Source organism: Salminus brasiliensis, chromosome 3 (assembly GCF_030463535.1).
Source record: "Salminus brasiliensis chromosome 3, fSalBra1.hap2, whole genome shotgun sequence".
Lineage (NCBI taxonomy): Eukaryota > Metazoa > Chordata > Actinopteri > Characiformes > Bryconidae > Salminus > Salminus brasiliensis.
In genome coordinates, this window is record NC_132880.1 from 39,612,701 (window position 1) to 39,637,689 (window position 24,989).

The 24,989-nt window shown below is 40.5% G+C and overlaps 2 protein-coding genes across 2 annotated transcripts; one reads left to right on the plus strand and one right to left on the minus strand.

Moving 5' to 3' along the window:
* The first annotated feature begins 813 nt into the window (after positions 1–813).
* Positions 814–22,967, plus strand: LOC140552113 (probable acyl-CoA dehydrogenase 6). The gene is made up of 9 exons (XM_072676103.1): positions 814–1,035; positions 8,230–8,350; positions 11,988–12,117; positions 13,864–13,970; positions 14,429–14,596; positions 14,712–14,885; positions 15,828–15,989; positions 16,610–16,760; positions 17,430–22,967. The coding sequence occupies exons 1-9, from the start codon at positions 844–846 to the stop codon at positions 17,518–17,520; spliced, it is 1,296 nt and encodes a 431-aa protein (XP_072532204.1). The 5' UTR covers positions 814–843; the 3' UTR covers positions 17,521–22,967.
* bet1 (Bet1 golgi vesicular membrane trafficking protein) lies at positions 18,393–22,306 on the minus strand. Its single transcript, XM_072676104.1, has 4 exons — positions 22,123–22,306; positions 20,623–20,732; positions 19,748–19,804; positions 18,393–19,493 (listed from the first exon to the last, which is right to left on the minus strand). The coding sequence occupies exons 1-4, from the start codon at positions 22,139–22,141 to the stop codon at positions 19,338–19,340; spliced, it is 342 nt and encodes a 113-aa protein (XP_072532205.1). The 5' UTR covers positions 22,142–22,306; the 3' UTR covers positions 18,393–19,337.
* Positions 22,968–24,989: the final 2,022 nt, after the last annotated feature.

Genomic DNA, 24,989 nt, shown 5'->3' on the forward strand with positions numbered 1-24,989 from the left:
TTTATATTTAGAAGCAGGTTCGGGGTTTTGGAGAAATTTAGCTGAATAGAAAGTATTTAAATGTACATTATAGGTAAGGTACATCATATACATATACCAAAAAAATTAAGTAACCACTCATTCTAACCAGAGGCCATGATAACTTACACTTGGGTAACTTGGGTTGTACAGGAGATTAATTCATATGAGTACCCTAATAATAAATATGGTATTTATTTATTATTGATTGACATGGCATTAAATACACACCGATCAGCCATAATATTAGTGCCACCTGTCTAATACTGAGTAGGTCCTTCACGTGCCGCTACAACACATCTGACCATTCGAGGCATGGGCTCCACAAAACTACTGAAGTCGTCCTGTGGTGTCTGACCCCAAAACGTTTGCAGCAAGTCCAGTAAGCTGGTGGAGGTGGGGGATCCATGAGCATCAGTGAGGCTTGGGCGCCCATGACCCATTGCCTGTTCATCTTCTTTGAAACCACTTTTGGTAGATACTGACCACTGCATACCAGAAAAAAACCCCACAAGACCTGACCGGTGTTTTGGAGATGATCTGACCCAAAGTGGCTCAGATCCTTATGTTTGCCAACTTTTCCTGCTTTCAACAAACCAGTGTTCACTTGCTGCCTAATATATCCACCCTTCACAGATGCCACTGTAGGTGAAGGCAATCAATGCTATTTTTAAATTCACTTGTCAGTGGTACTAATGTTATGGCTGATCAGTGTGTGTACAGAATAGCTTGCCTGAGCGCGTTGTCATATGCATGTAACGTGACTCTTGCACGCATGCGCACTGCAGAGCAGTAGTACAGGACATGCAGCGCAGCTGAGTGATCATGGCTCTGTGTGTTAGACCTCTGCAAAGGCGTTATTTGGGTTTCAGCCGTCAGGTCCTCAAGACAACTGCAGTTTCCCACAAACGGTACATATCGGAAAGCGTGTCTTCTGAACCTAAGGCCACCGTGCAGACAGTGGACCATGTTCTCTACACGCAGGAGCATTTTGCCCTGAAGGACTCTCTAAGAAAGGTAAACATGTAGCTAGCTAGCTTTAATGTACGACGGGTTGAGCGTTTGGTAGCTAGCTATCGTATAAAAACCTTCAGGTTGCAGAAATGGGACCGAAAAGGTAGTGTGTGTCTCAGAGGTCAACTTGCAGGTTGGCAATGCAGGTGAGAGGTCATAACACAACACTGGCTGACTGCATTCACACACCCGGGGGTTTGTGTATGCTTGTGGGTTCAGTGAAGCACTGCCTGGTCATTAGATAACTGTACAGAAGACTTCAAGAATCTGCCCTGTCCTCTCTTCAAGTATCAAGGTAAAATTAAATAAATAAATTAGAGACATCCTAAGTCCTTATGTTCACCCAGTTTAAAGGGTCACCCCATTTGTTCTGTCAAATGAACAGTTAGCTAACTTCCTCAGTGTAATAAATCATTTCATCAATTTAACAACCTTTTCCCCCAATATAATACACCGCTCCTGCAGTGGTGTCTCAGCGGTTAGAGCGCAGGGATATTGATAACAGGGTTGTGGGTTCGATTCCCGGGCTCGGCAAGTTGCCACTGTTGGGTCCTTGAGCAAGGCCCTTTACCCTCTCTGCTCCCCGGGCGCTGGAGTTGGCTGCCCACCACTCTGGGTGTGTGTGTGTACTCACTGCCCCTAACACATGTGTGTGTGTGAGTGTGTGTTCACTACCAGATGGGTTAAATGCGGAGGACACATTTCGCTGTACAGTGTACAGTGACAAATACATGCACCTTTACCTTTATTTAACAATCCGAAACGTTGAACACGCTGGTGTCTACAGACTTTTGGACATGTAATGTATCTGCCTCTTCTGTGCTAGGCCTGCAGGATTTTAGGAAAAGACCCAAGATGCCCCAAACACAGTTTAACTTTCCCAACGTCCTGCATCCCAAACAGTGTTATCATGTTATATTATTTTATTCAGTTCACATAATATCAACACCCAGGCTTTGGTTCATAGACTGACCGTAAATATAATGCACCATGTAACCTACTGTACACCTGTTCTTCTCATTAAGCTACTAGATCAACTCGATTTGGAAAAACAAGAACGTTCTAACCTAAACTAGACATCAAAATGCAGCCCAGGTATGCAATCTGCGATGTGATGTGATGGCTTCTGACGGCCTTAAATTGTGCACATAGGAAAAGGTGAACAAAGATTTCTGTAGAAGCCAAAGCCCAGTCCACTATATTGTTCTCGCACTTCGGACCACTCTTTCACACCATGGGTTTCAAGGTCAGATACATGGCCAGTCTGAAAAGCAGGGTAGAAAATCAGTCATCAGTCTTTAGAAATGTTAAATGTGTCCTCGTTTAGGGCTTACTATTACACATGCCAGTGAAAATGTAGACCTTGAGTGGTACAGGACTTCCTCCTCTTTTGTAAGGAAGAAAGAACTTTTCAGGGTGAATGGAATCAGTGTGCTGGACTCTCAAAATAGTGTGGACTGGAAATGACTTTAACAAAGGGAAAGGATGCTGCTTTGTGGTACAGTCCCCAGTGCCTTTGAGTGGGTCAAAGTCGGGTGAGCAAAGATGTACTTCTAAAGTAAAGCAGAGTACACTGATATGGATGCTTTAGGGTTTATTTTGGTAATATTTTCTTCATTTTCTCTCCAGTTTGAGTCTAGCAGTCATCCTTTACGTTATATTTCATGAAATAGAAACTCATTGGAGGGCTCCAAGTCACCATGTAAAAACATCCCTGGCCCAGGAAACATCACAGCCATGCTGTAGGGTCCAGTGACGAGCCATGGAACTGCTAAAGTCCATATCCAGAGTCATTTTGGCCGTGGTGGGCCGTAGAACCATCAATGCAGTGATGTAGGTTAACTCCAGTGGTGGGTCATGAGAACATGCTGCGTTCTAGTCGTTTCAGTGACGGGCTGTGGAAGCACCAAAGCTGTAATGTAGAGTAACTTCGGCAGCGGAAAAAACATCCAGGCCACAGAAGTGAGTAACTTGGGCACTGTGAGATGTAGAAAAACAGCAGGAAATTACAGAGCCATGAAAATGGCACTTGCAACAGGAACCCATAATAAACCTACAATAAATAAACCAAAAAACAAAGTAAACGGCCAGTTTGCACCAGCGCTCTTACACTGGAAACACATTTTCCTGCACAAACATGCATGCTTTTCCTGCTTCTGCAATATTGCTATTTTGGAGATGTGTGAGAAAGACACAGGTTACACAGGTTAAAATGCAATGTTTCAAAAAGTGGTGTTCAGTAAACTGTCAGAGGACATCTGACCGGTAATGTTCATTATTTATGCAATGTGTTGAAAGTGCCGGATAACCCAGTGTTCTCAAAGCCTCATAATGACTCAAAGCACTGGTCTAGAATGCATGACTGATACATTGACCTTTTCGTGATTTAGGCTCTCAGAAGGCTTCAGTGTTTCCCTCACAGCGTTTCTGCAGTCCCTCCCTTCCTCTGCATACTGAGTGATTTCTGGAAATTGCATGTGCAGTTATTCTTGCACTGGAATGATTCAATCACAGATTAAGTCTAATGACTATAAGATTTCTGCTCACTGACAGGTTTCTAGTGGAATTTCATACTCAGGTCTTTAATAGTTTACAATATTTTTGTTGATGTGAGGACTGATCTGTACACTCTGGAGCTGTGCCCAAACTGTGCCCTGTTCACTTCCCCCTACATGCAAAAATCCAGATCACTATATATTAGGAGTGTAACAGCACACAAAAGTCATGGTTCGCTTTACTAACCCTGGTTTCTTTTCATTTAATTAGAACAGAGAGTTTCAGTTTGTTCTATCTAGTGCCGTCTAGGTATACCCACCCTAAAACGACGATCTTGTCCAATACACCATGACTTTGAGTTGAAATATGGTGTTTAAAGCCAGAATTTCTGTTAAATACTTGTTTATTTTCAGCCGTTTCAAATCCAAATGAGAGATAAAGAATTAAGAGAGATAAAAACAAGCGTCTGAGTCTCTATACATGGCAGCAAGAAGGAGACGGAATTAAGAAAGGATGAAGAGTAGGGGTGGGGGCAAACAAGACTACAGTTACCATAGCACTACTCCTAGACCACTACAGTTCCCACAATACCATGCAAACATGAAGACACGCATGATTGTATTGTCCATGTAACGGAGTGCGCTAGACCATCACCCCCTACTATATAGAGCACAGTTTGACAAAGTAGTGAGCGATTTCAGTGTGAGCTCACTGCTGTGGGACAGCACAGAGTGTGTCTCATAAACAGTCTGAGGATCGACCTTCCTCAGAGCAGCTGCACGGTCAAACCAGACCACACAATGAATTATGGATATTCCATATCTGCTATTGTATATTGTTTGTACACTGTTTTTTGCATTGTGGGATTGTTATAGTTCACTGAAAAATCTGCACTTCATTTTCGGACACCTACACAACGGCAGAACCCCAAATTGGTGCACTATATAGGGAATAGTTCACAGTTTCGGACACAACTTGGTCTTGAAACAGTACTACATTATGGTATGGTATGGATGTCAGCATTAGACCATCCAAGAAGTGTTTAAAAAAAAAAAAAAAAAAAAAGCCATCATATACTTTATTTTGTAAAGGTAGCTGTAGGATTTCAGCCATGAAAATATATGTCTTTAGGTACATATATCTTTATAGCATTAGCCCAGGTTGCAGATGGCACAGCCATGCTTATCTTTAGCCTTAGAGTGGCATAACTTTTCATATTTACTTTTCCATTTGACCCAACAGGATTCTACTGTTTATAAACAATGCAGTGGTTTATTTCCACTGTTTATGAAGCTTTTGGGCTACAATTTGTGGGTGGCATTTGTGACAGTAATCCAGGGCAGGAAAGAAACTATATACACTTCAACTGCAGGACAGAGTAGGCGTAGACATCAACAAAATCAGTTGTTACATAAAACAAATGTCAGTATTGACCATGTTGAAAGACAGTCATGTGCATCTACTGTCAGAAAGAGACCGTTTGCTAGACAACACCTAGACAAAGACCAGGACGTCTAGAACAATGTGTTGTCAGTCTTGTTTTAGAGAGATAAATTTGAAGGGTTTCCACCTTGCTCACCGCCCATGAAAATCAAACTCACAGTCTCTTTCCGATGGGAGAAGCTACCTTTAGGTCCCATGATTACACTCTAAGGTTGTTGGAGAGTTCCTCATGCATCTTGTGATCTGCTCTTGGGCTGAACTTGATAGGACAGCATGACCTGGCCTTGTTGACAGTTGTTTTATATGTTATTCACTTGTATTATTTATTTTCTGGAATGTGGAATGGCTTTAAAAATCTATTCCCACACTAATATACATCTACAACCTTCTTCACGAAGGCCTGAGAGAGCTAATAAGATCTGACCATGGTGAGATTACTCACTACAACAATCAAGAGCAAACCAAACTGAATGTCTGAGGTTGAAATAAGACAGGCTCCACAATCCTGTTCTAGTCATTCGCAGCTGAAGTATGGCACCTAATGATAATTTTAGGCATTTTTTAAGTAGAAATAAATGTGGGGGTGTTCTAACATGTTCTAATACTGCATTTTACAAATGATTTTTAAAAACATTTCTTCAGGTTTATGAGTTTAGTTATATTACCTTCATCTCCCAATGAATCTTACTTACAATGAATATAAAAGGTTCATGTTTAAATATGGTAAAGTCACATGTTTTCAAGGGGTGTCCAAATTTTCTTACATGTCTCTATTTAATGTTTACTTAATAGCATACAGCTCTATTTATAGTGAGTAGTAACAAAAGTCTGGGTGTGAATATATTCACCACAGGACATGAATGGGCAGGAAATGGGCAGGACATTTGGAGAGGAAATTATAGAGGCAGGAAATCAAGGTATAGAGTAGTAACAGACAGGACAGGGAAAATGGAACATCTTGGGACAAGAGGGAATTTGTTGTGTGTCATGCTGTTAGGAAATCAGTCTTGTCTGCAATGGGGTTGACTGTTCATCTATTCACACCCTTGAAAATTACGAAATTCTTAGTCATAAAATTCACTCTTAGATACTTGGGATTAGGGAACTGTAAATAAAGCCCCATCTCTACATAGTTGGGCAGGCACACAATTTCTGTTACTACTTTAAGTGCTGACACAGATGTGCAAATGCACACAAACACACAGCTAGTCTAGTCCCTGTAGAGAAGATTCTCTGGAGAAGATAAACATGACAGCCTGTTGGCACCATGCTTAATGACAGATGTGGCTGGAGGGATAAAAAGCCCCCAGCATTGAGCTGTGGAACTGTGTTCTCTGAAATGATGGATAGTGCTTCATCCAATACTTTTGAGATGAGATGACCTCACTAATGCTCTTGTTGCTGAATGCAATTAAATTTTTACTGCAATGCTCCAAAATCTAGTAGAAAGCCTTCCCTGCACAGTAGAGACAGTTACTTCAACAAAAGTAGGAATAACATTTTTTGAAATACCCTTCATTTCAGAAGAAACAACGAATGAGCAGGTGTCCCAATACTTTTGTCACTGTGCATATCTGAACCATTTAAAATGTTTAAAATATTTCTGAAGGCAAAATGTAGGAACAAGTTAATTAGCCACCTCTCACACATGTTGGAGAGGTCTGGATTATGACTGTCCAAGAGCCGTTATATTAGTCTGGATGACTTCACAATGACTCAAGTGCGTTTCCCCATAGAACTGAGCTCCAGTGCTCTTTCCTCCCATCAGGAGCAGTTGTCCAGACGGGAAAGCATCTCAAACCTCAGTGACTCTGAGCCACACATCTTTTCTCATGAATCTTGTTAGTCCTGTAGACATAAATCCTCGAATGACGTGAAGAGAGGCTGGGAAGTTCATCACCCTCTAGAGGAAACGTTAGAGGATGTGATACTAATTCTACTTGAACAAAATTAGCAACAGGTGTATGAGTTATTGCAGCCTACTTAACTAAAAATAAAACTGCTTCAAGAGGGTGGAATTAGATTTCAGATGTGCTCTACTTTTCAGAAATAAGATATTTGTTGATAATAAAGTATATAGACTTACTTGTGAACATCTGGATGCATGTAAAACAACTCTACAGTCTCTGTTAGAGTGAATTTTCTTTTGTGGTGGATTGTTATCATTTCGAATACTGATACCTGATTACTGTGTAGTTTGGATATTTGTGTTGAACATTGATTAAAGCATAATGTACATTGATTATCTCATTGACTTGCATTAATATTTAAAGCCGTTTTCATGTAAGAACTCCGGAAAATGTCTGAAGAATCAGCTCTGTACATTATCTAGAGTTACCCTTTTACACATGTAGTGTACAGCCGTAGAGATTTCCAGCGTCAGACACATTTTCACTACAGGAAATGGTCCACATGGTTTAGACAAGCGGTGATACCTGTGTTGCTCACTGCAAGACGCAAAAAGTATGCTGCAAAAATAGCAGTGTTTTGTTTACAGCATGTTGAAGATGACGAAGGAGGCTCAGCCTCAATGATGTCATCAACACACCCACTGTGAACTCTCTAGAAAATTACTTTGTTCGAGTCCGAAATGGAAGGCAGCTACCTTGATGCCTTGCTGCCTGTGCTGTCTCACAAGTCTGTACCTACAAATGAATTAAAATCGTTAGACATGCAAATCCAAAATGTGGATATTACTCTTGACAGTTTCTCACCAGAAATAAAAAAATGAGGGATAATAATTGTAAATAACTTAACATTTGCAGATTGATGCTTGCTTCCACCATATTACATTTTAATTCTCTCAAGATGAGCCAGTGCCAACCCAGAGGATCATGGGATATGTAAGGCAACCTTACACACACTGCCTTTAGAAATCAGTGAGATGAAGGTACCTTAGCAGGCACAATTTTATACAAACATTCAATTTGGACTCGGACTCCCTCCCTGCTTTCATGTCAGTGGGCTCACTCTGAGATATCCTGGACTTTGTACTGTGTCTGGGGAATGTCCGGAAAAGTTCTGGGTTGCCATGCATGTCTGAAAGGGGCTTAAGAATCGTTGATCCTTCTTCTGAAAAGTTACCATTTTCTAGATATGGGGTTTTGTTCTGACAGCAAAATGTGTGAGGAAGAAATCTTGGAGATCTTTGCATTCATTTGTTACTTTTAGTGAATTGTTTGTATATTGTTTTATATATTATTGATATGTGCAGTCTGTGGTGTTTCCCATTACTTATGGTTTTGTCTATTCTTGCAGATTATTGATCAGGAGATCAATCCCTATGTGGATGAATGGGAGGAGCAGGGCCAGTTTCCTGCTCACAGGATCTTCAAGATCCTAGGAAGTGCTGGCTTTTTGGGAGTCAACAAGCCTGTGGGTGAGCAGAATATTAATCTGCAAGAGAGTGGAGACCTACGGGTTTAAGCGTTTTTGTACAAGAAGACAGCCTTTGATAATGGCTGTAGTAATTAAAGTTGAGCTCTTATGAATAGCTGCTTTTTAACAAAAGAAAAGATAGCAGTGTATTTCTGAGCTAGAAATGATGAATCTATGGTGAGCGTTGCCCTCTTAAGGTCTTGAATAACAATAAAATAAGAGAGTAGAGAAAAAGTATCCTCTGCAAGCAGACATTCATTTGTCTTCTGCACCAATAAAATAGCCAGTCATTATCTTAATGTTTTAATAAGACACTTGATTAAATCTACTCTAAGTGAAGTTTCCCATTAAAACCTTAGGAATTGTAGTAAAAGGAAGATGAGTGTTCAGTTTTGCACTGCGTTAAGAAATAAAGGCCCACAGTAGTTCTTGAACTAGCCTGTGTTGTCAGCAGGTTAAGAAACCAGCTATGTGCGCTCCAAGGACCCAGGAGTATGAGAATCTCAAAAACAAATATGAAGTGTCTCACTGAATCATGTACACTGATCTGTCATAATATTAAAATTACCAGCCTAATATTGTGTCCCCATTTTTGGCCAAAACAGCTCTGACCCGTTGAGACATAAACTCAGCATAGCCAGCATGAACATTTTCAGCAGTGTGTGCTGCAGTAGCTTTACTGTGAAATCAGACCAGATGAGCTAGACTACATTCCCCATGGGCATTAATGAGCCTTCGGTACCCGTGACCCTGTCTGTACTTTACCAGTTGTCCTTCTTTGGAGCACTTTTGCATGTACAGACCACGGCATACCAGGAGCACTTCACAAGACCTGCCCTTTTGGAGATGCTTTGACCCAAGTGGCTCAGATTTCTATGCTTGGCCATTTTTCCTACATCAACTTCAAGAATTGACTGTTTACTTGCTGCTTATCATATCCCACCCGTTCACAGATTTCACTGTAAAGAGACAGTGTTCTTTACTGAAGTTGATTTGTTGTTGGTTGTGAAACCTTTGCAGTTCATGTCTTTAAAAACCACTATAGTGTTGGAAAGAGGCTGCACTTAAAAAAACTTGGCTCCACACTGCATTCTTCTCACAGCTTTAAGAATTCAGAATACTGCTATTTTACATCATGTTTCAATTATGTGGGTCTGCAGAACTCTGCAGAGGCAGGATTTTGTTCTTGAGAACAGCGCTGGGAGCTTGTTGGGCCGATGGGGAAATCACTTCATAAATCTGTAGGTCAGGGGAGAGAGGCTCTCGCATTAAGAAATGCTGACAGCGGGAGCCTTTTGCATTAGCAGGCGGGATTAAAAGAGGGCTTGGGAAGCATGTCCTGGACACAAGATTACCATCTAGGATACTGTCTCACCTCATCAAACATAAACAGCATTTCGCTGTTCAGATGTTGTGTATATGAAGTACATACCAACTCCAACCACCATTCAACACGACCGTATTGCTAAAATTAGTAATGTAATACAGTCATACTTCTCGTAAGTTAAAATGAGGGATCCGAGAAGATTAGCGGGTGCCAATTCATTGTATAAGCGATTATGTATAAAACAAATGGTTCCCTATTAGCCTTAAAAAAGATATGATTCATATTTCCTCTGAAATACAATAGGGGCTTCAAGCAGGGGATTATCCTACCTCTTAATCACTGTGTTTAGTCTGGATATCTAAGACATTAGATATCCAGACTACATCCAAGACAATCAGTTTTCAAAAAGTCAGAGGATTTATAATTAAAAATACTGGCATAACACTGGTGAGTTTTTTTTTTTTATTATTGCTAATAGTTTTCTTTTATTTAGAGCAAATCTTTGGCGTTAATATGAGAATTGCATATCCTAAGCGTTTTAGGATATAGTGATTAGTGCATGTACGAAATTCGCTCCACTCAGAACAAAAATCCCCACCAAAATATCTAATCACAAGGAGGAAACACTGTCCACCAACCCTCTGATAAGCTTGGACATTGTGTCAGTAACCTCCCCTCCCTACGGCTAGAAGATTTGTTATTACAACCTGTAAAGTATTTAGCTCAAACTCACACTTGCTTAACTTGGCAGCTTAACCTGTTTTTGCTGAGGTTTCATCAGGGTTTCAAAGGCTTCACTGAACCTCCACTGTCTCTGCTTTCTATTTTGTGGCACGTCTTAAGTCCTGATAAGACTATAGTTCCTTTTAAATCACAAAGATTTGTTTGTTCAGATGTATTCTGCTCATTCCTTTCCAGCCTTTCTAGAAGCATAAAATCACTTCAAGCTCTCTGTAATCGTTGAAATTACCGTTTTGGGAAACTGGAACCTGGTTTAAAAATGGCACTTGGGTTTAGTTACACTATTATTTTCAACCATGTTTTGATAACTAGGTGTTGCCCCTATGCATTGCCTACAAATGCAATAAAATCACTCTCAGCAGACAGTTAACTATGACCAAACCAAACCACATTCAGCTCTGGAGCACATGAGCTGGATCTGAATGCATTCCGCAGGCTGTGCTGGCCGCGCTGGCCGGGCTCTCAGTTGCTGTTTGTGTTCAGTGAGAATTATCTGCCTGGCTGTCTCTTTTAAACACACTAAAACCAGTGCTCTTTCCTCCTCCGCCTGGTTTCTGTTTGAGACTCCATCACTGCAATACCAGAAACCAAGTCTTATCTTTCCACAGCTGTATCTGTTTCCTCTGCTTTCACTATCCTTTCCCAAAGCCTGCCTCTTCTCCTCTAAGTGCCCCATGACAGGAGAAAATGACCCGTGGTAGTGGAGGAAATGTGTGTGGAGTTCCCTTTCAGTCCCTGACTGTTGCTGGTGTCCAAAAAATATCCTGAAAAGGATGTGCAAGGTCGTTAACATTAATCTGCCAACCTGAAACCTCTTGCTTTTCCCCTCTTTTGTGCACATTTCTGTAATGACTGGAAAGGTTCATATACTCCGAGTAAGAGGACTGTTAGAAAAATAATCATGCTAATAATGCTTTTAGCAGTAGATCATATATAATAGGCTGGCCTATATTGTGGTTATGTAACATTTTCCAGGACTTGTACAATGACTAAGTGGTCTAAAATGAGGTGAGAAAGTCTCCTTTTAAGTGTTAATGATGGGAAAAACAAAAAGTCCTTTTTTATCCAATTGAAGTCTGTGATGTGCTGAAGTTGCGTCTTTAATATTAAAGCTGTCGTTTCCTGTGTTCTGACATTTCAACACTATGTTAAAAAATGGCAATTGAAAACTAATTTCATAAATACAAGGATGCTTTCATAATCAAGGATACACAACCGTTTTATGTTGCATAACCAGGAATCTTATAACTTCAAATTTTGTTTTGAGCATCAATTAGTCTAAAGCATTTATCCCTGAATGGAAAGTGCAGACTGTTGTAATCTCTAAGGATATGGAATTTGCCTCTGAACTCCTAGAAATGGAGAAAAAAATAACTCCATTGTTCTTATGGATAGGAATATTGTTCCCAGTTAGTACATTAGAATGCCTTTCAAAGTGTATCCTACAGCTCCCACCTACTGAGATCAAAGCTGCTGTTAATGACCCACTCATTATGGCATGGAGAATCGGAGGGAATGCAGTTGAAGTAAACACTCATTTGAGATTGTCTGGGATGTTTGATGTTGGCAGAGTATGGAGGTCTGGGACTGGACTTCAGCTACAGTGTGGCTGTGGCAGAGGAGCTGGGGAACATTAACTGTGGAGGCATTCCCATGGCCATCGGGGTTCAGAGTGATATGGCTACCCCTGCACTGGCAAGGTATGCCTTAACAGTGACAATAAGAACACCTGCTCAATCACTGTTTCCCCAAAATCAAGGGTATTAAAGTGTATTAAAGTGTCCTGCTGTACCGGGGAAGGCTTTCTACTAGATTTCTGAGCATTGCCTTGAGGATTTGATTGCATTCAGTGACAAGAATGTAAGTGAGGTCAGAATGTTGGATCATCACCAGCCCACCTCAACCTCAACTCCCCAACTCATCCCAAAAGTATTGGATGGATGGAGCGCCAGAGAACATTTCAGAGGACACAGTTCCACTATTCCTTATTAGGCTGTGTCAACAATTAGTGCAACCTAAAGTAGCAGAATGCATTTAATAGAAGGAGTGTTCACAAACATGTGGAAATATAGCATACTTGCTTTTAAGTGAAACTGGAAGAAGTTCTTCTTCAAAAAAAGGGGAGAGGCGAGAGGAATATCATGGCAATATTGGGCTTTTAGGTTCTGAAGTCAATACAGGGTCAAAATTCTACATTATACTTATTATACTTGCTAAGACTAAGGCCTCTTAACGTCCTGCTAGTGATCATGATTGACTACATCTGGTAGCTTCTCTGTGTCCACATAAAAAGTTTGTTTAACAGCGGTCATTGGATTGACCAATACAGAGTGAAATAGGGAAAGTCCAAGGGGCTCAGTGCAAATCTGACATCAAGAGGGCAAACAAACTTTTCGAATGGCCTACCCAAAGTCCTGACCTCAACCCTACTGAAAATATGTGGACTGTGCTCAAACATACCAGGGAACCAACAAATGCAATTTACATTTACATTTACGGCACTTCGCTGACGCTCTTATCCAGAGCGACTTACAAGGTTACTCGTATTACAGATGTGGGCCAATGCAGTGTTAGGAGTTTTGCCCAAGGACTCTTATTGGTGTAGCACAGCACAGTCACCCAAACCAGGAATCGAACCCCAGTCTCCCACAGGGTGTAATAGCTCACTGGCAGGTAGTGGTGTTATCTGTTGCGTCACACCAACCACCAATTGAAGAGTGAAAGAAGAGTGTCAAAACATGGTGAAAGTGCAACTTGCTAACAGACGTTTAACCAAATAGAAGCTGTATTGTCGACCCGCATGTATATGTGGTTGGTGTGGTGCAGCAGATAACACCACTACCTACCACTGAGCTACCACACCATGTTGGAGACTGGGGTTCGATTCCCAGTCTGGGTGGCTATGTTGTGCTACACCAATAAGAGTCCTTGGGCAAGACTCCTAACACTCTGTTGGCCCTCCTCTGTAATATGAGTAACCATGTAAGTCGCTCTGGATAAGAGTGTCAGCTAAATGCTGTAAATGTAAATATATAATTTTATACTTGTGTTGATTTCAGAACCAAGCCAATTATAAATCTGAGCACCTTTTCTAGTAAAGGCGTTGTACACTCATTCTGCCTCAGAGAATAATAGTTTAAAGATCAATATTGCCATAACGCATATATTGTAAATGTCCATCTGTAACTATATATGGGAAAATTATGGGGGCTAAGGTTTGATACCTCTGGATTTTCAACACAGCTGTCTGAAATTAAGCAGTGCATTCCCTACTCCTCTGTTTTGCTTTGATCCAGTATGTTAAGGTATGTCTTGCACATTGTCTTTCTGTTGCCCTGTCAAGTGGGTTTCTGTTATTTTGTTACAGTTATGACAGTAGAAATTCTGAATAATGAGTGATGTGTAATTACTGCTCTGAAGGATATAACTGAACTCTGTGCCTCTAGGTTTGGATCTGAAGAGCTGAAGAAAGAGTTCTTGCTTCCTTCCATAATGGGAGACAAAGTGGCATGCCTGGGAGTGAGTGAAGTAGGCGCTGGCTCTGATGTGGCGAGTAAGTCTTCACTTTGCCCTTGGCAGCATCTAAACAAGGGATAAACACGGACAAGAGGGGATGCAAACTTAATTATGTCCTAAAATGAACACTTCAAAGCTTGTTATGCATGCTAAGATTAAAGAACTTTCGTGGGGATATCATGCAGAGCTAATAGATTCATATTGTATCTTTTTTTCCCTGTGTGTTTACATTTTATCTTAAACAGGGCAAAGCTAGATACTGGCTTATTATTTCTATCCCAGGTCCCTTACAGTTCATATAAGGGCATTATTTCTGTGAGTGCCATGATAAGAGAGTTTTTAAGGTCTCCTATTTCGAGCGATCTGACCTTGCTCTGAGGCAAAGTAGGAGCACTGTATTATTTCCAGCATCCACTTTGGAATTTAAGGCACTTTCCCCAAAATAAGAAGTCACAAATACAACTGAACATAAAACTTTTTTTGGTTGGGTTCCAGGCATAAAGACTAAGGCTGTGCGTAAAGGAGAGGAGTTTGTCATTAACGGCGGAAAAATGTGGACCACCACTGGATCGCAAGCGGACTGGATGTGTCTCCTGGCCAATACAAGTGACGGGCCTCCACATAGGAACAAATCCCTCATCTGCTTACCCATGAATCTACCTGGTAGGAGCACATTCAGAGACATGATGCATTCTTGTTTTCTTAATATGGTCACCTGAATTTTTACTACGTGTGCAGTTCTTTTGTTGCCACATATTCATCATGTTCATGTTTACAGGAATTCACATTGCCCGTAAGATTGATAAGCTGGGCATGAGGTCTTCAGATACAGCTGAGGTGTTCTTCGATGATGTCCGGGTTCCCTGTACAAACGTCATAGGGGAAGAGGGAATGGGCTTCACATACCAAATGCTTCAGTTCCAGGAAGAGCGCCTTTGGGGAGTTGCAAATAGTAAGTAACAGTGCATTTTCCCATGTCTCCCCTGTCCTGAGTAAAAACATTACTCCTCCCCTCTCCGCAGTTATGTGGAGTATGATTCAGTGCCATTATTACATTGACATCACATTCATGACGGCAGTGCAGTTAATGAACCATAGCATCTGCTGCCAGATTTTGCAAAGTGGCAAATATCAGATTAAAACGTGTATCACTTTGAGCTTTTGGATATGATATTGTTTAGACAAACGACTGGCCGAATATGCGGGAAAAGCCATCATCTGAAGTGGAAAATCTGTTCGTTTCCTTTTGATTACTTTGGAAGTGTTCCCATTTGACTTTAGCAGCACAGAAAGCACTACATACTCCCACTTATACACTACATGTTCAAATGTTTGTGGACACCCCTTCTAATGAATGCATTCAACTACTTTAAGTTGCACCTATTGCTGATACAAATGTGCAGATGCACGCGCACACACAGCTAGTTTAGTCCCTGTAGAGAAGCTTTAGGACTCTGCAGAGCAGATAAACATGAATCTGTTGGCACCATGCCTAACACTAGACATGGGCTAGAGAGGTACAAAGCCCCCCAGCATTGAGCTGCGGAGCTGTGGAGCAGTAGATCTGTGCTCTCTGGAATGATAGATGGTGCTCCAACAATATATTTGGGATGAGGAGGGGTGGTGATCAAATTCTCACAGCCGTGCTCCAAAATCAAGTAAAAAGCCTTCTCTGGACAGTAGAGGCAGGTACTCCAACAAAAGCAGGATACACTTTCTTAATATTTTTGATTTCAGGGGACACAATGAGCAGGTGTCCCAATACCTACAATACCTTTGTCCATATAATGTAACGTTCAAAACATTAAATAATAATAATGAGACATTTTTTGCCACTCAGTAGTACTGATGTATACATGCTGTTTTTTAATTAGTCCTGTTCTCTCATTGAAAGTTCTGACGACAATGGAGAAAATAGTTCAGGAGACAATTAACTACACTCGGCAGAGGAAGATCTTTCAGCAGCCGGTGCTGTACCACCAGGTAGTGCATTTCAGGCTGGCAGAGCTGCAGACTGAGATCGAGCTACTACGCTCTCTCCTGTACCGCTGCACAGGTAGGCTCACTCATCATTTCAACTTGTTTTTATCTGCTTCTTCTGTTTTTTCTTTCTTTCTTTCATTCAATCCTGGTATGTCCAAAATGGCAAATGTACAATTTTACAAATTGTTTTATTTAATGATTTTTAAGTCATTTAGGAGCATTTCTATTGGTCCATTTATCATGATATGTTGACACAATATAAAAAAACAAACTTAGGGGAAAAAATGAAAAATGTAAAAAACGGCAAGGTTTTAAGGTGGTAGCAACTAAGCACACTTGTTACAGTGCCTACTTAAATTAAACAAAAATAGTAAACAAATAAAGTGCATGTTTACCTTGCAGGTAAGAGAAAGTGCTCAGTTTTTGGAGACAATTTGGAGAAAGCCAATCCATGTCTAATCAATTCTGATTGTAGCGTTAACCAAAATTCAGCAGATAACCTCAGATCTGTGAGACAGACTACTTTGTGGCCAGAAAACCCACAAATAAATAACTGTAATTCAAGATTTCTTCTTGACTGCCTGTGTAATGCAAAGTGAAACTTGCAGCAGGAGGTACGTCACTATGAATTTAAATCAAGAGTTTGGTTTGATTGCATTTGTGTATTTCTTTTATTTTATTTTTATCTGTTAGCTCTCTACATCAAAGGCAACGATGTGACAAAGTTGGCATCCATGGCGAAGCTGAAGGCAGGCCGTCTGGCCCGAGAGCTAGGGGACAGCTGCCTGCAGTACTGGGGAGGCATGGGCTTCACCAGTGATGTCCTAGTCAGCAGATTCTATAGGTCAGTCCGTTGAGTCCTTGGCAATAGTCAGTCAATGACCTCTAATAATATGGCACTTCAGGGCAACATATACCAATCAGCCATAACAATAATACCACTGACAGGTGATCTTCATTTACAGGGGCATTTGTTAATAGGTGGATGTATTACGCAGCAACTGAAAAGTCAGGTCTTATGTGACAAAAATAACAAGCATAACGATCTGAGACATCTCCAAAACATTAGGCAGGTCTTATGGGGTTTTTCTGATATGCAGTGGTCACTACCAGGTAACAGGGTCAGGGGCCCCTAAGGCTCATTAATGCTCATGGAGGCCCTACCTCACAACTTACAAGACTTAAAGGATCTGCTGCTAACATCTTGGCGCCAGATACCACAGGATGCCTTCAGAGGTCTTGTGGAGTCCAAGATTCGAATGGTCAGATCTGTTTTGATAGCATGAGGGGGATCATCTCGATATTAGGCAGGTGATATTTATCTGGTTATATTTATGGCTGATCGTTATAAATGGACATGTTATAGAAAGACACTAGTGCCAAATAACAACAGGTAGACTTTTCAAACCCTGTTTATAACTAATCCAATACATAAAAGGGGAATACATTTTACACCAATGTCATTTGGTAATGTACATTCAGCAGATAGTGTTGGTTTGCCTTATGTCACCAGGGACTCCAGACTGATGTCGATTGGTGCAGGAGCGGATGAGGTCATGCTGTCAATCATCTGCAAGTACATGGACACCCTACCCAGGAAATAACACACCTAAAGCATCTGTGTATGTTATTGAGAACAAAGTGCACTTAACATAGCTTGAGAATTTAGGGTTTGTTTTAAAAAATGCCCTCGCCAACAGAGTGCATCATACCTAGGTTACTTACAGCAGAACAGGAGTAAGGCTAATAAACAGGGAATTTAACTGAAAAGCACCCAGTTATGTTAACCTCAATATGAGCATAATCCACATAAATCTAGTGAAATCTTATTACCTATGTACCTGACTAAATAATGAGTGACTGATGGATTAATTTGGAATGTAAAGCCCAGCAAACCTGCTGAAGTAGACACTTGTGTCCACTCCAACCCTCACCACTCACTTCACTTTAGCTAATTAATGGAATAGCTTAAAATGGTGTTGGGGATTCTCCAAAGGGGAAGGGGAAGTGGACAAGGGCTTATTAAGACAGAAATTGACACTATTATAATAATAAAGATTTTCAATTAATAATGAAAGGAAAATAGACGTATGGTCATATGTTGATTACTGTAATATCTTGTACTCTGTAATTCTAAATGTACAGACACTTATTTTACAAATTCTAAAATGAAATTCAAGGTATCTTTTCAGGAAAAGGTCCATACAGCATCATAAGAGACTTCCTTGGTATGTTTTTACAGAATCACATGATAAAGAACTATATTGTCACAGGTCTGCATCTCCATTTTTGCAGATTTTCTCTTTGACATAATTAGAATGATGGTAATTCAATATTGAATGTACAGGTAAGGTAAAGGTTTTTTCCTTATCCTAAAATTTCTATTTTAGAGATACAGTTTTACTTGTATAATTGCACAATACATTTTGATGCATGTTTGTAGACTGCAAAAAATGTACATAGAACATTTGTGCTCTTCAATGAATATTTAATGCCTAATATTTTCTTAAACAAGTTTTGTCAGAAATACAACAAAGAATATGCACTCTTATTACAGAGATGAGTTTTAATTTAATTCCAGAACATGTGAACCAAGATAAAGCATTAACCTCACTACACTTGCATAAAATAGAATTTTAATAATATGAACTTTCGTAAAAAGCAAAATAAGCTGAGTAAAATCCTTGTGCATTTAGTTTGGCCTGTGGAAAATACTGAAGCACTTCCAATAGAGCATCACTTCTTAAAATAACTACTCAGGTACAGACATCTGTTCTTCTAGCTGTTGTCTTTTACTTTGAAGTTCCCATAATGATTCTGGAAGTACACAATGACCTTAAGTCCAGCTCATTAAGGTGTTTACACCACGCAAAGCCAAATTACTCTTAGCAGTCGACAGTATTCACAATTAACTCGACAAAACAGACAAATGCTTCTGCCAATGCATCGCTCTGCTCTATGTGACCTGCGTCAGTGAAGCTTGAATCTGCTCAACTCATAAATTAACATTTTTGTTTCATGCCAGTTTATAACAATTACACGCTGAATTGTGATAAACACATCAGATATAGGACCATCACTCCTAGGAAACAGCTGGATTTTTTGCAATGATCCACACTGGTATTGCATCACAGTCTTTGTTTCGTTGCGAAACAGCAGAAATACTGAAATCAAAAGCAATTAAGTCCTCTAAAATCACTAATGTGGCAGTGAGGAATCTGGTCATGTTAAGACCCTTCTGCCCAAAGTACTGCACAATAACTGATAAAGATTTCCCGACAGGACAGATTTTAATGCTACTCAATCTTCTTTATCCTTTATCTTTTTTATTGACGTCACTATCCTTATCGTCTGATCCAGTGGGCCATGGCACATTGGGGAGAGTGGCTCTAGAAAAGGCTCAGATTCATTGCTCCTTCTATCACCTCAGTTTGATCACCCAGTAAAGGACTATGAAGACGAAGAGAGCAAAAAGCAGCATATAGCAGTAGATTTTGGTCTGGCTTCCTCTGGATAGCAGCTTCAGTCTGCCCATGGTGGCTCCCAGCAAACCGCCAGTTGAATCAAAATCTGTGTCCTACAAAGAGTAAAAGTACAATTTATAGTTTAGACTGGTCCTCTTCAGCTAATAGGCAGGTGTATTAGAGCAGGGAAAACCCCCAAATGTGCTGGACTACAGTCTTTTGACAATATATGTGTGTTAGTGTTTTTTTGTTTTTTTTTGCATGAAGCTCCTAAACAACCGTGTGACTGGTTCCACCTGCATAATTTGTTACAGTACATTATCCCTTACAGGACACATGATGAAAAATAAATAAACTGCAAACTTACCATCTCCCCCAACATTTTATTCTGGTATTTGACTTCATTTCCAATGTCAATGGATAGCTGGAAGAAAAACAGAGAAACAAAATCACTTTTTCTTGGTTTAGTGCTCAACAGCTCAATGTCAACCTGACATCCAAACTGACCTTTTTACCTTGTTAGTTCATGTCCTTGGTCATATGTACTACTGAAGTCATGTCATGCCCATATTTGGCACTCTGAATTTTTTAATGGCAAAAATGAATAAAGAAAAAAAAAGCCTCCATTACGTGCTCTGGTGAGCTACACTGCTCACCATGACCACACTGAAAGTGGTTTTCACCTCTTAATATGTTTGTGGTCATCCTAGAAAAATGATACAACATAGCCCGCCTTACTTCAGTGTAGCTTACTGATGTCTAATGCTCAGCAGCATGTAGCAATATTATTATTATGACTTTTAAACTATATTGTAAAGCAGAGATACAGTGATGTACAGGAGAAATATGTACACAGAGAAAATCGTATAGGGTTCTGAACGTGACAGGAACATTTTTCCGTTCATTCCTGCTATTAAAAAAAAATATGGTTAGATCCAGTGTGCCAAATGTGGGCAGAACAAGGACTACAGAATAACACATGACTTTCATGGTAAATGAACATATGGTCTTATGCAAATGTTTGCACTAATTATTTATAAGTGTAAATAGGTGAACAAATTATCTGCATATTTGAGAGCACAATTTATATTTATTTTCCTATTTATTTCCTAAATTTAACGTTTTAGTTGGTTGTTGCAGAAATTATGAAATGAAAATGTTATTCAATTTCTACCGTAAAACACTCGAAATTGCCTCAACAACTGCATCTGAATTGATTCTATATTTATGAAGGTAACTTACGTGCTTCAGTGCGTTTACTTTCGCTCGAAGATCTTCCTGTAAATGTTCGTTCTCCTCCTCGTAAACGTTGTGCCCTCTCGCAACATAGTTTCCTTGTGGCGCTCCCTCACCTGTGGGACATTTATAGGCAACAGAGAGGAGTTTGCTCAGTTACCTTTGTATTTTCAATAGCAATGCACATTTACTGAAGTAGACAATATATGAAAGGGTACCAAAAAAAAAAAAAAACATTGACATTTCCTTTCTACCTCCCCTCGTGCACTTAATTTTGAGATCTGTTTGTGGCAGCACCTGAACTGTCACTTCTGAAGTTTTGAACAATTTTTACACTCACTGTCCATTTTAATGTTTTTTAATGGTCACAACCTCACAGGACCACCACAGAGCAGGTATTATTATTATTTGGATGGTGGGTCATTCTCAGTACTGCATTGACAAAGTGGTGCGTTAGTGTGTGTGTTGTGCTGGTACAAGTGTCGTTTTTATTTTATAAACATCTTAGAGTCACTGCTGGACTGGGAATAGTCCACCAACCAGAAATATCCATCCATCATCATCATCATCATCATCATCATCCTGTGGGCAGAATCCTATTACCACTGATGAAAGACTAGAGGATGACCAACACAAACTCTGCAACAATGAATGAGCTTCTTTCTCTGACTGGGCCAATTAGGTAGGACTGTTTAATAGAGTGGACACAGTGTTTAAAAATGTAGGCAGTACTACTGTGTCTGATCCACTCATACCAGCATGACACACACAAACACACCACCACCACCACCCTTTAAGTCAGGGTCACTGTGGTGCTGAGAATGACACCACCCTAATAATACCTGCTCTATGGTGGTCCTGTTGGGTCCTGACCATTGAAAAACAGGGTGAACAAAGCGTAGAGAGAAACAGATGGACTACACTCTAATTACAGAACTACAAAGTGCTCCCAAATAATAGGTGGAGCTGATATAATAGACAGTAGAAATATAAAGGTGGTTTTAGTGAAGTGGTGTACAGTCACTGAGGTTTTTCTGGCACCTATATTTACATCTGCCTGATTCACTGAAGTAATGACCCATGAATGTGTGAATGAATCCAGCTGTGAAAGTGAAAGTAAAGGGGGAAGAACAAGCAGTCAGTTGAACACCTGCTCGTAACCTAATTAGCTAGCTGGCCAGGTGGGGAGTTCCACGTATGAAGTTCCAGTTAGCAAGCTAGCGCTAGCTAACGTTAACAACGTAGCTCAACTACGTGGCTAGCTAGCTAATACCAATGCGTGCTAAAGAGACAGCAAACAAACACAGAAGCCAACCAATACCGGTATCCAGACAGTGGTGTTTAGACGCTGTGCTCTACATTAGCTTGTGTCACACAGACGATGCCGGCCGGCTGGCTGGCTACCGTTAGCCAGCAGCAGCCATCTAGCTTAGCTTAGCTTAGCTTAGCTTAGCTTGCGCTACTATGATTTGCTTTCATAAGTAACTTTAAAAAAAAGTCACTTACCTAACCCTGCACGCCTCATTTTACCGTTTCTACAGAAATATGCCTTTCTCACTCAGTCACACCACCGACTATACCTGCCTATAAATATTGTTTTTATTCTAAAGAAGCTCTTCAGGGAAACACGGATCTTTGGTGGAACTTTAGCCGACGTTCAATCGCCACGCCATCCTACGGAAGCCGGGACGGTAGCTGGTACAGAGGACTTCTGGGAACTGTAGTTTTTTTTGTTGTTGTTAAATTGAATAGTTAAATTGACAAATTCACTCAACAATATGAATGATCACATAAAAGCTTAATCAAAAATCGATAATATGGATTATTAATTCTAGTATTATTATTATTAATAATAATAAGAAGAAGAAGAAGAAAAAGAAGAGTAATAATCATCATCATAATTCAAAATTTAAAGAGTTTATTGTCATATGCACAGTGGAAACAAGCAGTTTCACTGTACAATGAAATTCTTACTTTGCAGATCCTCCATTACCGACATAATTCTTATAAATATCAATGTAAAAAAAGGAGAAACAATAAAAATCTATATATGTGTACTAAAGTAAAGCTAAGTAAAAGAAAATCACTAAGTAAAAGACATTCAATATATTATATATATAATAAATATCTGTTTATTATTAAATGTTGACATAATGTAAAGAACAAGTGCTAGATTCTAATTATGCCAAATAGCAAAGAATGCAAAATGCAAAAATGGAGATACAAGGTTTTAGCTTGACAGACTGGCACTGAACGTGAAAGTTAGAAAGTTTTGGGACAGCTGCTCATTCATTGTTTTTTCCAAAGTAAAGGATATTAAAAAGAGTTCATAATTTGTTGGAGTAACTGTCTCTACTGTCCACTGTCTGCTTACTGCTTTAAGGATTTGATTGCGACAAAAGTGTTAGTGAGGTCAGGATGCTGGAAGATCACTTCCTCAACTTATCCCAAGAATACTGGATGAAACACCAACTTTCCAGAGAACACAGTTTCACTGCTCCACAGGTCAATGCCGGGGGGCTTTATACCCCTCTAGTGCATGCCTGGCATTAGGCATGGTGTCAATAAGTTCATTTTTACAGTATCTGCTCCAGAGTGTCTTATTGTAATGGCAATGCTTCTCTACAGGGACTAGACATGCTCTGTGTGTGTGCAGTTGCAACTTAAATTAGCTGAATTCATACATTAAAAGAGGTTTCCACAAACATTTGGACATATAGTGTATATAGAAATAGAGATTTATAAGGGTGGAAGTATGCAGTACGATGTGCAGTGTAGGATATAAGGAAGGAAGTTAAGCTGGAGAATATAAAGTGCACTGGGAACAGCTCACAGTAGCAATGCCTTCACAAGCTTGCACTATTAATAGGAAATGAAATGAATGAATAATGTGGGGAACAGCCTGGGCTCAGCGGCTGATGTAGGAAATGTCTTTGAAGGATTCTGTGAAATTCCTGTGAGGGTGATTCAAAATGATGACCAATGTAATAGAAGTGGAGAGATAGAGATTTATAGGATATCACAGAGACATGCTAAAGTGGTTAGATTAATGCTACCTCAGTTCTGACAGTGCCTTATTCATTTGAGTCATGTAATATGGGTGAGGTAGCGTATCATTTAACATGACAGCATGTAGCCTTAAGGTGAAGTACAAATAAGATTTCTAAAGCCAATAACAGGAATATGATTGGAAAGTCCAAACTACTATGGTTTGACGACCTGATTTCTCAAGATCTTAGAGTCCTGATCAGCTTCTAAAATCAAAGGCACTGACCTCACATAACTCCAGGACATTTAAGCATCGTAAAGCATCACCACATACTGCAATATGGTAATAGCATTTCAAGTGAATTCCAGTTTATGGCAATGGACACGATTCTGGAGAACGAAAGTGGTGTTAGCACGCCAGACACAGGCCTCGTCCAATATCACTACAGTGGTGTTAGCATGCCAGACACAGGCCTCGTCCAATATCACTACTGTGGTGTTAGCACTCCAGACACAGGCCTCGTCCAATATCACTACAGTGGTGTTAGCACGCCAGACACAGGCCTCGTCCAATATCACTACTGTGGTGTTAGCACTCCAGACACAGGCCTCGTCCAATATCACTACAGTGGTGTTAGCACGCCAGACACAGGCCTCGTCCAATATCACTACAGTGGTGTTAGCACGCCAGACACAGGCCTCGTCCAATATCACTACTGTGGTGTTAGCACGCCAGACACAGGCCTCGTCCAATATCACTACAGTGGTGTTAGCACGCCAGACACAGGCCTCGTCCAATATCACTACAGTGGTGTTAGCACGCCAGACACAGGCCTCGTCCAATATCACTACAGTGGTGTTAGCACGCCAGACACAGGCCTCGTCCAATATCAATACAGTGGTGTTAGCACGCCAGACACAGCCTCGTCCAATATCACTACAGTGGTGTTAGCACGCCAGACACAGGCCTCGTCCAATATCACTACAGTGGTGTTAGCACGCCAGACACAGGCCTCGTCCAATATCACTACAGTGGTGTTAGCACGCCAGACACAGGCCTCGTCCAATATCAATACAGTGGTGTTAGCACGCCAGACACAGGCCTCGTCCAATATCACTACAGTGGTGTTAGCACGCCAGACACAGGCCTCGTCCAATATCACTACAGTGGTGTTAGCACGCCAGACACAGGCCTCGTCCAATATCACTACAGTGGTGTTAGCACGCCAGACACAGGCCTCGTCCAATATCATTACAGTGGTGTTAGCACGCCAGACACAGGCCTCGTCCAATATCACTACAGTGGTGTTAGCACGCCAGACACAGGCCTCGTCCAATATCTCTGCACTACAGTTTTGCTCTGTCCTTTGTACTGCCAGCCACCA